General features: G+C 39.0%; 1 protein-coding gene across 2 annotated transcripts in view; it reads left to right on the top strand.

The window, feature by feature from the left end:
• Positions 1–13,208, top strand: part of Sorcs3 (sortilin related VPS10 domain containing receptor 3) — a 601,718-nt gene extending 588,510 nt beyond the window's left edge. Inside the window, exons 21-25 of one of the 2 annotated variants that reach the window (XM_074078350.1) lie at positions 1,230–1,361; positions 3,070–3,169; positions 4,101–4,206; positions 10,288–10,448; positions 11,293–13,208. In XM_074078350.1, the coding sequence (XP_073934451.1) occupies positions 1,230–1,361; positions 3,070–3,169; positions 4,101–4,206; positions 10,288–10,448; positions 11,293–11,357 (564 nt within the window). In that variant the 3' untranslated portion in view covers positions 11,358–13,208. The remainder of the gene's footprint in view (positions 1–1,229; positions 1,362–3,069; positions 3,170–4,100; positions 4,207–10,287; positions 10,449–11,292) is intronic. The other variant, XM_074078349.1, reaches the window with a different exon arrangement.
• The last annotated feature ends 3,069 nt before the right edge of the window (positions 13,209–16,277 follow it).

The following is a 16,277-nucleotide window of genomic DNA, read 5'->3' as shown; positions in this document are numbered from 1 at the left end:
GCGCTCAGGTGAGATTCAGGAAAGATAGTTAAGGGAGACTCCTTGGATGAGGCAGTATTACTGCTGAACCACAAATCATCTCTCATGTTTGAATTGATAGAAGAGGCATAGTGACCTGGATAAAAGGCCTTCAGGGGACATAGGGAAAAGTATAAGCAATGGGGAAAACTCAGTTCCATCTCACCCATGTTTTTTTTCAGGAATTTGCATTCAGACAGACCTAACATTTAAGTTTTTATCATAAAAGCAATATAATCCTTTTACTAAGCACTCAAGAATAGAAAAATTCACTCATAAGCTCAATCTCTTAACAACTTTTAGTAGTTTAGTTTTTTTTTTTTCCATATGCATTTGTATTTTTATAGAGTTGTAACCAAAGAAATGTAAGAAAATAGATCAGAATGCAGCCACCCTCAGGAGTCTTCCATGTTGCCTCCTGGTGCTCGTTATCATTTCACAGCTAGGATAATTCCCTACCAGGTGATGCTTGTGGTACACTGAGTGAATTTTTTTGAGTATTTGAGTTATCCCATTTGTTTTCTATTCTACATAATGTTGTGTTTTTTCCTGTATATGGCTTTTCCTATGTTTTGGATCATGTCTTCAGGACTAATTTACCAAGTTACAGTTACTGAATAAAGGATATGAATATTTTATGGCCATGAAGTAAGTCTTTTGGAAAACAAATTGTTGATATGTATCAATTTTTAGTACTGCCAGCAACAAATGAAGGAACCTCTTTCTCTGTACCCACACCAACATTAGCAATAAACTTGAAAAATCCTTCTTTAATAAGTGGAAACAAGTGCTACTCAGCTTTTTTTTTCTAAATTTGCATTTCCCGTGTTTGTTTATAACTATTCATTCCCATTTGCAGCCAGTCTGTTTCTGTTTTAGCCAGAAGCTCTAGTGCTTAGTGCAGAAAAGTGGAAAAATATGGAACTATTGCAAATACAACCAGCAAATAATGTCTTGAAATTCATTTGTAATGCTATTTTAGTTTCAGTAAAAATGTATTAAAGAGCAGAGGGAACTAATAATTCTTAGCCTAGCAGTTCTAGGGGGGACACAGAAAGGAGGCCTGGCTGTACACTGCAGTCTGTTCTTAAAATGCTACCTTTTAAAAAATTACAAACTTGTTTGCATCCTATGACTGTGCGTACTCTGGTTACCCATTTGGGGAGGACTGGCTCCTTAGAACCTCACTATTTGCACTAAATGATTTGCAGGTAACCAGTGTCCCAGAAGACCAGATCCTTGTGGCTGTGTTCCCCGGCCTCCCCACTTCAGCGGAACTTTTCATCCTCCCACCCAAGAACTTGACTGAGAGGAGGAAAGGCCACGAAGGAGACTTAGAACAAGTAAGTGAAGGAAACTTGGCAGGTATACTTGCCTGCATCACACACTCTAAGGGGACAAAAAACTGTTTTCATCCTAAAAAGAAACAAACTCTGTTCCATTAACCCACTAACTTGTTTCTCTTTGCCTAACACTTAGGGTTTTGAAGAACAATCAGTCTTACCCAGAATAAACAAAAATGCAAATATCAGGGAGCATTCAGAGTTATAGGATGCAATAGCACCCTGGCATCATTCTTGCCAATGGTTGGCATCCCTGCAACCTTGCTCATGTCTCCCTCCAATGACTTTTCCTGGAGTGGCAGCAGGTGGAGAGAGAGGGAGAAGAAGGGTGGGGGTTGGCTTGAGTTTCCCCTATTTATTTATGCAAATATATGCTTCTTGTCTTTAACTGCACTGACCCTAGAGATCCTAGTCAATTTAAGCTCTGCTTCTGGAGAGAAAATGAACTGCTTTTAAACACATTTCTTTGGAGAGAGATGGATTGCCTCATCTTGCTTTGACTGAAGAAGCAGTATTTCCAAAGAGGGTTGTGATTTACTGTCTTCATCAAATGGGCATATTGTGTCTGTGATGTGCACATGATCCTGGAAGCAAAAGAGGGGGGGCCATGCACTGTTCATCTCACTTACTGCTCCTACTGGAATCTTATTGGCAGCTCTGTGGTCTCCCTTCCCTGACTTTGCATGATGCTAAGCCGGTAGAAGTGAAAATAAGCAAGGATGAGGTTGCTGAAAATTGGCATGAATCAAACACATTTGCTCCTGTGTGGGGTAACCATTGTACAGACACAGGCTTGTGCCCCTCTGGTGCTTACTTCCCTTCATCTATGCATAGAACTTAAGTGGTATATTTTCCACTGTAGTCAGTTTCTGTGGAACAGGAAACATTTCATTGGATTTTGGGGTTGCATGTTGAAATTGGCCAGAGATAAACCCACCTTCTCAATGCACACATCACTTTTCCAAGACCTCTTTATTCTGAAATAGCAAGTGGCATGTTTGTGAACTATATTTGGAAGCTACAATATCCATCCATTTAGATAAATAGGTAATTACAGTGATGAATAGCAGCTGTGATATTAAGGCTCGTACAGCGAGATAAGAGTTAGGGACAACAGCCTAAGTCTGCCTCAGCTTTCATGTGGGAATTGAAGAGTGATTAAATCGTTGTTATGTGCTCTGAGACTTGCTGGGTAAAAGTAAAGAGGAAAAATTATCTTATAAAACGGAGGAAGCTTCTGCTTTGATGTTTGCCTCCCATTGTCTTTAAGATAGAAAATGCAGAGGAGTGGGCTGGGGCTATCTGTGCCTGCTTAAATACTGGAGTGTCTTACTCTGTGTGTGTTAACTTGATCCGATTAAAGAGCTAATGATGAGTTGACTTTCTTTCATAGGAATCCACAACAGGTCTTAGGTTACCAAGGCAATGATGAAAGAATACTGAACCAGGAGTTGAATGAAATACTTATGTCTATTAGCGCTTCTAACAGTGACTGTGGACATCTCTTTCTGTCTCCTCTCCAGTACAAGCAAATAATACCACCACTTCATTGGTTTCACATGGCTCTGAGGGCTGTGAAGACCAAGTTGATAAAGACATTCTAATATCCTGTCCCCTGCTTAAGCCTGGTAATTTTTTGCCAGTTACCTGATGGAGAAGCATCATCATATGTCATGTCTTCCCATGCAGACTTGTGCTTCTTTTCCAGATTGTAGAGACACTGTTTAATGCTCTCAACCAAAACTTGGTCCAGTTTGAGCTGAAGCCCGGGGTCCGAGTCATTGTGTATGTCACACAGCTGACATTAGGTGAGTGGCTTTTGGGAGTCTGGGAGATATGAGTTCAGTGATCTGTTATCCTGGAGAGAAAGGGAAGAAGATAAATCACCCAAAACATTTCATTAATGCCTAAAATGGTGTTGTACAAGGCTCTTATATGTAGTGTTATGTTTTTCTAGAGCTATCAAGAGGGGTAGAAGGAAGACTTTCTTAGGAGTAGCTTTACCATTGAATCCTGGATGGTCTTGAGAAAAATCTATAATTTCTTTGGGTCTTGACTTTGTGTGTGTACTTACTTATTTGCAACAATTGAGATTGAACTGACTAGTCCTTGGGTTCTTCTAATTTCTTTGAATCTCTGATTCCATGAATTTTGATTGGGAGATTTTATCATATGACTTCAAAACCCCCTTCCAGTTTATAATGTATAAGTCTTAAGTAGAAACAGAGACCAGTTCTAGTTGGTTGAATAATGAAAGGAGTAACAAAGGCATGTCCTATTGGGACATGCATGGCTGGCCAGGAGAGTCTGTTTGCTCAGTGGGTCTTATTAATGTAAAACTTTTCAGATGTGTTCATGCAGAAGTGTTTTACCAGAACAACACAGAAGCAAAGCTAACCAATGTATTAGTACTTAATCTAAAGTTCCCAATGTGCTGCTGTATTAACAGGAAGACTAAGAGAGCATTCAAGTCCTTCCTCTACTTCCTCATCGAGAGATACATTGCTCAATTTTTACTAAGAACAACAAATTTCCCCAGGCATAGTAGAGGAGTGTACTTTTCCTTAAAAGCTGTGATCAGCTATTCTTAATATTGAAACCAGCTTTCCCATGCCCTGATAGTATGCAGGGCAATTGCAGACTGGAAAACAGAGTGGAGACCAATACCTACCTTTCTGTGGTAGGTACTCCCTCCATCTAACTAGCTTCCAAGTGAGCATGTCTGTTCTTCCTTCCTAGCTCCACTGGTGGATTCCAGCACTGGGCACAGCAGCTCAGCCATGCTTATGCTCTTGTCAGTGGTGTTTGTAGGCCTGGCTGTGTTTTTGATCTACAAATTTAAAAGGTATGTGGTGATGTCATTCAATTTTTATATCAGGACTAGGTTCGCTGAAGATTACCCTTCCTTAACCATCTTTCCTCATCTCATGAATGTGGTCACAGTTCTTCTTGAAGCTTTTTTTGGCATTGGGGAAAAGCAGGAGTAGTTGTGGGTCAGAAAATAAGTGGGCATAAGAATCTGACCTCTATCCAATTTGTAAGTATAATGAATTAGGAAAATGAGGGCTAGCCTATGAAATCCTTGTATTTGCCTCAAGAGCAGTGTAAGACAATCACAAACATCATCCTAATTTTTAAAGTAAAGTTTCAGGCATTCAGAAGATCTACTTGTATAGACCAGCATCTATTCAGGGTGCTTGAGTAGAAAAAAAAAGCAGATGAAATCATCTGATACACACACACACACACACACACACACACACACTTCTCTTCTGTTGTAGCTATCTAGTATCTGTGTTTAAATTTGCATGCTATGCAACTTTAATCCCTTAATCCCCCATTTCCCATTTCTAAAGGAAATTGATCAGGAAAAGCAATCTGCACATCTATTCAGAAATTATCTTTGAAAGCCACAGAGATGGGGTGACATAACAGGATACTTAGTAAAAGCATAACAGTAGAATCACTAATTTTCTATTAACATTCAAATTATGCAATATTTTTCCAGGAAGTGGACTGGATGAGATTATGTACTCTGAAATTAGACAGACTAAGTTTTACCATTTAGCATTTATATAGTTGGGTTATCACAGTTGCTTCTCTAAGTCTTAGTTTCCTCCTATAAAATGAGTAAAATGATAACATTTTATAGGCTTACAATATGATTTAAATATAATAGCTATAACTACCACACACTAAATAAGTAAGAAAGCTAAATTAGGATCAAGAACAATGAATGTGTCTTCCAGATGTGTTGTATGTCATAAACTGTCACATAGTAGGCTCTCAAAAATTATACCAGTGGCACAAGGATATGCTTCTTAGGAAACCTTGGAAAAGTAAAAATAACATTACCTATTATCAGGTGGGTTTTAAAAGCATAGCTTGCCTGTGGTAGTGTTTCTAGGCAATGCTTGTAGATTTCGGAAAAGATCAGTGGTAAGCAGGCTTTACTCTTCCCACCCCCTTTTTCTTCTCCAGTGATATCTCAGTTGCTTAAAAACACCAGTTTGACTCAATATATCTCTCAGAATTAGCCACCCAGGCAGGAGTACTTAACACCATCCCATACTCACCAGAAGGACAGAGTGACATTTAGCTTTTTGTCAACATAGAGACCTATATGTAAGATCATGTCCTTTTGGATCAAGGGAGGTCAACCCACCTGTTCCTGATCCCTTTGAAGACAGGAAAAGTCTTTATGTCACAATTAGAAAAGCTTCAATTTGGGAACAATCAGTTTAAGACAATGCCCAGTTATGGGGGTACTTCAATTACATGCACAGAAGACTTTCACTTATCTAGGGATTTGATTGTGGGGAGTCCTAGTGCTTGCTGGGGTTTGAAGTTCATATGAACCAAATTTATTGCCTTTAGTTCTAGAACTCCATGGTTGCTGAGGACAAGGGCCAATAGAAGTCCTGTAAAGAGGCATTTATATGTGTCATGCATGTTCAAATTAAGATTAAGGTGAGGGAATATGGTGCATGGACTTCATATACTTACATAAAACAGAACAAAGAAACCTCCTGCAATTACTTTAAGTGGGATGGGGATGGGATCCAGGGAGAGAGACGGTGGGGGTGATCTAACCAATGTACAATATAAGCCTATTTGGAATTGTCATAATGAATTTCCCCCTGTACATTGAATATATCCTAATAAAAAATAAAAATAAAACTATAATATGAAAAAAAAAAAGATTTATGCTGTGACTTAGAAGTTTCTGTTCTTCCCAGGCACGGTGGTTCAAACCTGTCATCCTAACTACTTGGGAGGTAGAGATGGGGTAAAGGATCATGATTTGAAGCCAGTCTGGGCAAAAAAGTTTAGGAGACCCCATTTCAACCAATAAAAGCTGGGCATGATAGTGTATACCTGTCATCCCAGCTAGGCAGGAAGCATAAATAGGAAGATGGTGGTCCCAACCAGCCAGGGCATAAGGCAAGACCTTATTTGAAAAATAATTAAAGCAAAAAGGGCTAGGCATATGGATCAAGTGGTAGAACACTTGCCTAGTAAGTTCAAGGGTTTGAGTTCAAACCCCAGTACTGTAAAAAAAACAGCTTCTTTTCCTTCATAAATACTAGTAAACTCCCTAGACAGTCAACTTACTGTAAAATCTCTAAATCTTTGTGCTTTAATACATGAATCCATGCCAGGTAACGAGGTCATGGATCTCTTCTACCTTTGTAGCACCCAGTTATCAGCCAGCCCTTTCTATGTCTCTGGCAGTGGATCAATGCCAGTAAAACAGGATAAACAGCAGAGTCAGCCATGAGTAGTCAGTCAAGAGTTAACCTTTACTTTTCTAGCCCCTTTTCCAGAAGTTTTCCTCCTACAGCTCCATCCCTTTGTTTGAATTCTGTCGAATTTTTTTTCACTCCTTTGGCCTTTTCTCCCTCTCCATCATATGGAGCCCCAACAATGGCTATGTGAAAGATGACCAGCTTGCATACAAGTGAAGGTCAGGTTCTGATCACTGAACTCCCCAAATGTCCTTTACTTTTTTCATTACTGTCCAATCAAATTTTCTGCAATAGTGAAAATGCTCTGTAATCTGTACTACTATGGTAGCCACTAGAATGATTGAGGATCTGAATTTTTAACTTCAACTTTAATAAATTGAAATTTAAGCAGCCACACCTGGCTAATAAATACTGTATTTAACAATACAGTCTAGTTATGTTTCTATTTCCAGATTATTCGCTATGTTGCATTTCTATAAGCAAAATGTTCTCTCTGCAATCACCAGTATTAACCTATTCAAACATGCATCTGTTCATTTAGTGAGTGCCTACTATGTTTCAGGCACTGAAAACCATCCGTTCCAAGTGACCCCTTAGGAGAAGAAGTGTTAGCACAATCTCTAAACACCTTTAAGTAAATATCATCCTGCCTCTCACCTTCCATCTCGCTTTTGGATAGCAACTGTTATTTCCTGATGTCTTGACAATATAATTAAAAATCATTGTGAGATGACTTTTACCTTCTGAAAACTGCCTAACAAGACCTTCTTTCTATAACTGTAGATCTGCTTTTCCTGGTTATCCATGAAAAACTTTTGAACCATTATATTTCTCTCTGCCTTTTTTTCAGCAAGACTTTCATTATAGTTCAAAGTCTACTTTGCTCTCACAGACTTCCAACAATCTTCATAGCTGGAGAAAATGAATATAAACTACAGTTTTTTTTGTTTGTTTACCTGCTTTTTTAGGATACTTCAGTTTATTCATCTTATTCCTCTTATTTAAACCTGTATGAATGTGTGGTCCAAAACATTCCTTGATCTCCTTATGCAAAAGTGGGGCTCAGACTTCACTTATATCCTCAAAAGTCCTGCAAACAGATGTGTTAAGAAATGAAAAGCAACTTGACATCTCTTTATAGTGCTGTAACTTGTGATAGAAAACTCAATCCCTTCCAAACCTCTATTACAACAAGATGAAAATATGTCTCTTTTTAGATGTGTTTTTTCAGACACTGAAGAGAATGAACAATCATTATAAGGGCTAACTTATCCAAATGCTCATAGATATCTTTAGCCAAGCCAAAAGGGGAAGAAATAAGCTCTGGTTACAACTCTGAAGTACATAGGCCATGTGATCAAGAATGGTTTGGCTGCCCTAGTACCTAATAAATATTACAGTTGATCCCAACATTCATGAGTAATATGTACTTTTATGATTAGAAGGAATGGAAGTCATTAGTCTGCAGTTCTATTTAGATAAGAAGAAAGGAAGGGTCAGCATGAATTTTTAATTCTACACATTTACAGAGGCTGCAGTTTGCTGCCTCACATAGATTTTGCTCATTTAAGACCCTGTAAATTATATTAAACTGGTCTGGACCGGTAGGAGTCATTGGGCACCTTCTTTCATGTTTAGCAAGCAAACATTAGAGGCATAAAAACTAAACTTAAAGGAGAAGTAAAAACTGCTGCATGTTTTAAACTATTTTAAGAGTTTTTCTTCAGAGTTGACTACTGGAAAACCTTATTAAATGCCAACATTATGCCTCATTTGGAGGTGGAGTATGGTGAGGAATATACAAGCTTGAAATTGCCACTGGTTGGTATTAGGGCAACACAAAAATTCTCTTTTAGAATTGCATGGAATTTTCTGGGTTGGAGTGACAGTCAAAGGTCCTGATTTCTAGGTATCTGTGCCAATATTTGGCTTCCTGAAGTATCTGCACTTTCGTTCAATTTCTCCATCATATGATGAGGCAAGAGGAATATCTTCTGAATATGGGATCCTAAGGTAAAAATGTAGCCTTCTAATTAAAGACTATAGGGAAATAGAGCACAGGCTTTGAATCATATATTAATTTATTCAACAACTACTTAATGAATGTAAACCATGTGCCAAGCACTGTGCTAACTAAATAGCAGTGAAGACAAAAAATGTTGTTCTTACCCACATGGGGCTTTCATTCCAGTGGGAGAAAAAGACAGAATACAAGCCAATAGACATTGCCTGTTACATCACCCTAAAACAATACTTTCTTTCTTTCTTTTGTAGATGTCCCATAATTACAACAGAAAACAAGCCAAAAAATAAAGCCTGTTACAGCACCCTAAGACAATACCTCATTTATTTCTTTTGTAGATGTTGTCTTATAACTACATATTTAAAACAAAGAAGGATGGGTTGTCAGGGGAGGCCTCTCAGAGGTGACATGTAAGTCAATTCTAAAGGACAGTAATGAAAAACTACCATGAAAAGAACAGAGGGAGGCATGTAACAGAGGGAACAGTTGGTTCAAAGTCAGTGGGGAAGAGATTTTGTATTATATTCTTGAAAGTCAAAATTTGGATCTCCAGCCAACCAGAAGTAACTGCATCACTTGGGAGTTTGGCAGAAATGCAGAACCTCAACCCATCTAGTCCAGATCTATAAAGTAATGATCCATGTTTCACTGAGGACCCTGGGTGATGCCTAAGCATCAAAGTTTGAGAAATGCTGGCCTAGAGAAGCTCAAAGGAGGCTGCAGAGGCTAGAGGAATCAGTAGATAATAGAGATAGGTCAGGAGATGAATACCCCAAGAAGATTTTAATCTGAACCTGTCCTCTCTTCCAACCCCCAGATGATCTGCCTTGCATTTCCAAACCTACTACTTTTGTGTCTTTAAAGGATGTTACTTAGCTTCTCCTAATACTCCTCACAAGTCTAAAAGAAAGTCATCATTACCCCCATTGAACATATGTGGAAACTACCAGACTATTTAAGATGCTTAACTTGGGGGTGTTGCTCTGATAATTGTAATAATAGCTGTAAGTCTGTTGTTTCTTGGCTATTCTTAACAGAAAAAATCCGAACTGATTTAACTGATGCATCTTTAGAAAAATGTCTTTTCCTATGCACAATTTTATGAGTGTCAAAAAGTTCAACTCCTTTAAAAACTTAGTATATAAATATTTTAAGGGTATTAGTGAATATTAATCAACACCATTGCCTTTTTGTTTTTATTTGCTTGCTTTTTACCTCAGGAGAATATGCATTTCTCTGGGAGTTCTATGGTCTACATCTTCCCTGGGCATCTGGGTTTCTGGCTAGCCTTGCATCTTTAGCCTCTCATGGCCACAGTGCCTTCATGTAACCAATCATTTTCCCTGACAATGGTTCTTCTGGGTTGTTTCCTGTTTATGTTTTTGCTTTTTAAAATTTTTTGCTTTTGTTTTGAGACAGAATCTCACTTTGTAGCCCTACACTGACCTCAAACATAACATGTGGCCCAGGCTGGTCTCAAACTTTTGATCCTCCTGTCTCTGCCTCCCCAGTGCTAGGATTAGAGATGTGCACCACCATGCTCAGCTGGCTCTTCCTTTTAGTAACTTTCCTCCCCTTATAACCCAGAAATTTCCAAAGGCCCACATTTGGCATGCCCTGCAATTTACTCTGATTTTGTTCCTACCCCATGTAGGAAAATCCCTTGGATTAACATCTATGCTCAAGTCCAACATGACAAGGAGCAGGAGATGATTGGGTCAGTGAGCCAAAGTGAAAATGCCCCCAAAATCACACTCAGTGACTTCACTGAGCCTGAAGAGCTGCTGGACAAAGACTTGGACACCAGGGTCATAGGTATGTGTGCCTGTGCCATCAACCTCAGAGTCCTCTGTGATCCAAACATTCAGTCAACAGCCCTTATTTCTTGTTCTGCGGACAGCACTAGACAGGAGTGCTGGGGAAAGTAACCGGCTATAGTGACATAATCATGTTTTAAAATTTGTCTGCCACTTCGGGCCACATGAAATTGACAAGAGTTTTTTGTTTTTGTTTTTGGAGTTTTTTCCCTTTAGAATTCAATTGAGAGTGGAAGCACTGGGGTTTTATTTGGGGGGGAGAAGGAATGAAGTCAATCATCCATTACTGTTGAAGTTTTTTCTTTATTTTCTGTAAAACAAAAGCATGGTAAGTCTTTATTAATAGTCATATGAATGAAGAATCTATATTGAATTAGCCCCTACTTGGCCAGTCTTTGAGCTCTGTGATCTCTCTGTGCCACATATTCCTTAACTGTGAAATGCGAGTAATAGTATCTACGATTCTATCCAATTTCTATATAGTATCTGCGAACTGATTCTGAGAGTGTTGTGATAATTAAATGACTCTATGCCATTAGCACAGTGCTTGCCACAATCAGAGTATTCACTCCATGCCATCTATTGCCATTGTTAGCAGCAAGGTGCAAGATGGCTGTCAACTTACTGATTGTCCCTATGTGCTGGTGTGGGTGGTAGCATATGGTAAATGTGCTTGACATAATTCTGGGGAGCATATAGGAACATCCTGGCATTTAATAAATTTAATAAATACCCATTAAGACCCTATTCTAGGTGGCTGGTATTCAGCAGTGAATAAAACCAAGATCCCTAGTCTTATGGAACTTACTTCCTTTTCTGTCTGTGTCTTCTCTTTCCTGCAGGAGGCATTGCCACCGTTGCCAACAGTGAAAGCACAAAGGAAATCCCCAACTGCACTAGTGTTTAATGCCAACAAGCCACGTGGTCAACCACCTTTCTGACTTTTTATTTTTGATGACTACTATTACTATTATTATGGGAAAATGAAAAATGTCTTTTTTACCTTTTGTTTACCAAGGGTCCCCTCATAAATAGCAGGCAAATGCTTAGCTTTGGGAGAAAAAGGCATTCTTAGCTGATTAAAATGAGACAGAAACAATAAATGGTTGTATCTGTGCTATAGGCAAAGATGCACTTCCCACAGCTTCCTTGCTTTATTCTGCCATTGCTAGTGCAAACACTCTCTTTTACTTTATGGTCTCTCTTGTTTTGTTTTTTAAATTTAAGTTGGGTTGGTGTTTTGTTAACCACCTATTATATCCCTATCACTAACACTCCCTTCCCCCTGCACATACCCATACAGCATAAACTTTCCCAGTTGGATCACAGGTGGTAGGTGGGTGGGGAGTGGAGGTAGCTGCAGAGGCACACACACCTTTATGAAAGAGGCCCTGCCTCGTGCATGTCAATAGCGAGGCTACAGATGGCTGATTGTATATAACTACAATGTAAATAGCTTTTTATTTCCTAAGAAATAATTTAATGTTTAGTAAAAAAGAAAACAGAAAAAAGAAAGATGCGTGTGTTGGCTTACGCACTCACCCTCGGAGCTGACCAATCCCTGGGCCTGCTTGATGTGTCAGGTTCTGAATGCTCTCCAGCTGTCTGTCACACTTAACTCTTGCACCTCTGTGTCCACACCATAGATGGTTTCTACTTATGTATATAAAGGGGGGCGGGGGGGTAGGGCTTCTTTGGGGCAATTGATAAAGGAAGGACTTTAGTGGCATCATAGAACATGGGAATCATTTTTGAGCCAACAGTGCAGTAGAAGAAGTTGCAAGATAAGGCCCAGTAGAGACCTCAAACTGAGACACAGAAGGGGAGACAAAGCTTCCCCTACAAAAGGAAGTTGATGTGTTTTAGCCTGAGAAAGCAGTTCTATTTAAGGAGATCAGACAATGGATATACAGATCTTGGTCTGTTTCTGGTTTTTTATTGGATTCCTTGAAAATGTGTGGCACTTATGACCAATTCCCAAGCTACTCTGAGCTCAAAAAGTCCCAAGGGCACTCAGTTTAGCTCAGTGAGTGCCTGTTAGCATAAGGAGAGGTGGAGAGGCAGGGACACAGCATTGAGTACAAGCAAACCCTGCAGGCCAAATAGAGGTCTAGCCTTTAATGATATTAGTCAAAGATGATTTTAGCAAAGCTGTGCTATTTGCTTGTCAGATGTACACAACTTCCTTGAAGTCAAATGTCTGCCTTCTGTTCCCTTATGGTAGTTCTTGCCTCTGGGGTGAGTGGCTTTCAAAGCTGGTATTTGCTTTTCCACCACCTTGGCCCCTTTCACGTGTTTAACATACCAGTTCTTTTCCATAGGGTCACTTTACACCAGGCTGGAAGCATTGTTTTTATTTTCAGGCTCAGCCTGAGCACACTCATTTTAAAGAATGATATACTGTATATATATATATATATATGGGAGGAGAGGCCACGCTTTTCACCTGTTAATTTTTGTGGGATGCTGTTCACATTCCTCTTTGTGAGACACAGGGAGAATGTGGTATAGAGAAATCTGTCTGGCTACAGCATAGAAGAGTATTACAAGTATTTCTAAAGATCTTGCATTTTTGTTTCAAGGGTTATATGGGGCAGACAATTGCAATACTTGTACGAAACACTGGAATACAAATGCATGAGTTATATCTATATATATATACAGTATATGTACATATACTGTTCTTGGTTTTATTGTTCCATTTGAATATTTCTACTGTAAAAAAGACAGTGGTTTTGAAATTGTTGAAAATAAATGTATTTTTGTACATCAAAGCTACATACATGACTGAGCTTTCTCTCTTTTGGTGATTTACTACTGCAATAATGTTACATGGCTGCAAAAGATATTTTTAAAAGGCATGGCCTATAACAACAGATAGTTACCTTTTGTTCATGTATCTTCAGGTTGGTTATGGATTGGCTGAACTCAGTCAGGATCAGCCAGCTCTTCTGGGCTAATCTGGATGCATGAGTCTGCTCCAGGAGGCATACCTCATTCTGGGACTAGGTGCTATTCCAAGTGAGACCAGCAGAAACCCCTGTGCCTCAAATACTTTGGCTCAAAATGGTCACTCTGTGTACTTTCACTGACATTCTATTGACTAAAGAAAACCACATGGCAAAATATTCCATCACGGACTGGGGAAAGAGACTCTTCCTTCTCTAGTGCAAGGCACTACTAAATTACATAGCAAAAGGTACAGAAAAAATATTCCCAATATAGGGAGAGTGTAAAAAAACTGGGAACAACAATCCAATTTGTCCATTTTCCACAGCTCCAACAGGAGCCATTTAAACCAATATCCACATTCCTCATCCCAATTTGTATGGCCAGGACTCTGCGCAGGCCTCTTTATAACTATAGGCCTTTGAGTTTGGAATCAGTTTCCAGTGAGAGGTCAAAATGGAACTTCCACTCAGATCCTGAGTACATAAGGAGGAGAAATGAAAATGAGAGAAGAAACTACAGGTTCCAAACTCACCCCTCTCACCCTGTTTTCCTTTTCTTTCTGGTCTTTGATTCAGGAAACTAAGGTCAAATTGCCTTCTTCAGCTCTTTGCTGAATGGGCGACTCTTCTCCACACCAGGTAAATAAGGAAATGTGAACTAAGCACCCAGAATAAGGACTATAAATTGGATCTTTTTATGCCTTGATTGCTTAAAATACATGATAAATTTCTATGCATCCCAGAAACTCAAGATTCTAGAAAGTTTGGATCAATAATTTGCTCACATTCTTTGAAAATGAAACTAGCTAATTACTCTGAAATATTTTTTTCTGAACTCAAGTTAAAGATAAATGATTAAACATAGGTGGTGGTTTTCTTTTAATTTGGACTTTATTTAGAAATTATTTGTGATTATTGGCATAACTTTTCTTGAATTATACTTGCCTTTTCAATTTTTCTTTTTGCAGTGCTGGGGATCAAACCCAGGGTCTCATACATGCTAGGCAAGTGCCCTACTCCTGAGTATATCCCCAACTCCTGAAACTTTTATGATACATAAGTTTCTTCCTCAAACTTTGGGAATGTCACTTGGGTATCTCTATAAGAAGTAGTGAGGTTTTTTGGGTTTTTTTCCAGTCAAATAGTTCATAACCCAAAATGCCTATATTTCTTTAATGATTTTCCCATTTGGAACTTCTCAAATAATATAATGAGTCTAATATTCCTATCTCAATCCAAAAGTGAATTTTCTAAATGGATAGGTTTTTGCTTCCCAATGGAATCTGAGTTCTTTTTTTAAATTTATGTACAATTTAGTGAAGTTGCTCAACTTTCAAAAAATGGTAAGAGTAAAAGAAAAGCAGTAGAACAGTATAAACCAGTAGGCCCATTTTAAAGTTTACATTTTTTTGGTGGTACTGGGGGATTTGAACTCAGGGTCCCACACTTGCTAGGCAGGTGTTCTTGCCACTTGAACTACTCTGCCAGCCAGTAGGACCATTTTGGCCCTACTGTATCTGATAGACCATGAGTCTATCAGATTTCCAAGTAGAAGACAGAGGCATTGTAGCTATTTCTACACATGGTTCTCACCACTGAGGAAACTCTGTATTAGAATTGTCTTCTCTAAGGCCAATCTTAACCTGATATCTAAGCCTATAGAAGCACTTTGGGGTTGGAGCCCAGCTGTTAGCTCCATAAACAGACTCTCATGTGCATAGAAATTTGAGAACAACAGCTTTATCTGCCACAAAAATAGTTCAGAAAGAGAGGTTGGGTAGAAGACACTGCCCCTGGTTACTGTTACTTTGATAAAGGCATCTTAATTTACAGAAGTGAGAACAGCTTCCAAATTTGCTCATTTCCTCCTGGGCAATGGCTATAATTTTGAGTCACCCAATTGCATTATCTGGGACAAAAACACATTGCAAGTGAAGGTGGTGATGGATTGTGCCTTAGAAGAACATTGAGCCACAAGTTAGAAGTCTGACTTTAAGCAAGTCAGTCTGGACCACTAGTTCCTTATTTGTAAAAGAGAAACATTTTATTGCTCACCTTACTTTGTTGAGTCCCAGAGTGTGAAAAGCACATTTCTAGTTCCAAATATATTGAGAGCTTACTAGTGTGGGCTGTGCTAGGAAAGCTCCCCTCTTCCGACAGGGAGAAACTGAGATCTAGAGAGGACCATGATTGTCCTAATATTTTAAAATATCACTGTGGAGCTAGAATTCATGTCTTTATATATATATATATATATATATATATATATATATATAAATCAAGGTTCTTTCTACCACACATCTCTTTGAACACGCAAAATTGATTGAACTGTAGATCACTGAGAACTGGTTGAGAGTCTGATTGTGTGCGTGTATGGCTCCCATATCCCAGAAGGGTTTAGAGGATAACTTCCTGCTCATCATTCAGTGACTTATAGCTCTCCTCATGCCACTGACCCACAGTTTAGCAGCCTGTGGCCTAATGCACTTCCTTCCCCAACTTTACTGCTCAACAGACACAGACAGCTGCTTGGTTCCAGCTTCACATGCTGTGCTGTGCACCTTTTAAAGGGGTTGGCCTTGTTCAGAGGGAAAAAGGCTATACACCATGGAAATGCCTCATCCTGATACATGCCAGATCTTGCCAAATTCTCTTGTCACCTTCAAGAGTACTACCAAAGGGGACCAAATATAGCCCAACAATGACCTCCCAAAGTTCTACTGCACCTTGATGCTCCTTAAACTTTTTTCAATTACCATTTTCTTTAGTGTAGCAGAGTGTACTTTAAAACACTCTTTCCCTCTGGATTTTCAGACTCTATATCATTCAGGAAGGAAACAATGTAACTTTGTATACAAAAGGGGAGAAAATCTCAG

The sequence above is a fragment of the Castor canadensis genome, chromosome 7 (assembly GCF_047511655.1).
Source record: "Castor canadensis chromosome 7, mCasCan1.hap1v2, whole genome shotgun sequence".
Classification (NCBI taxonomy): Eukaryota; Metazoa; Chordata; class Mammalia; order Rodentia; family Castoridae; genus Castor; species Castor canadensis.
The sequence above is the reverse complement of the archived record's forward strand: the minus strand, read 5'-3'. Positions and strand labels throughout refer to the sequence as shown.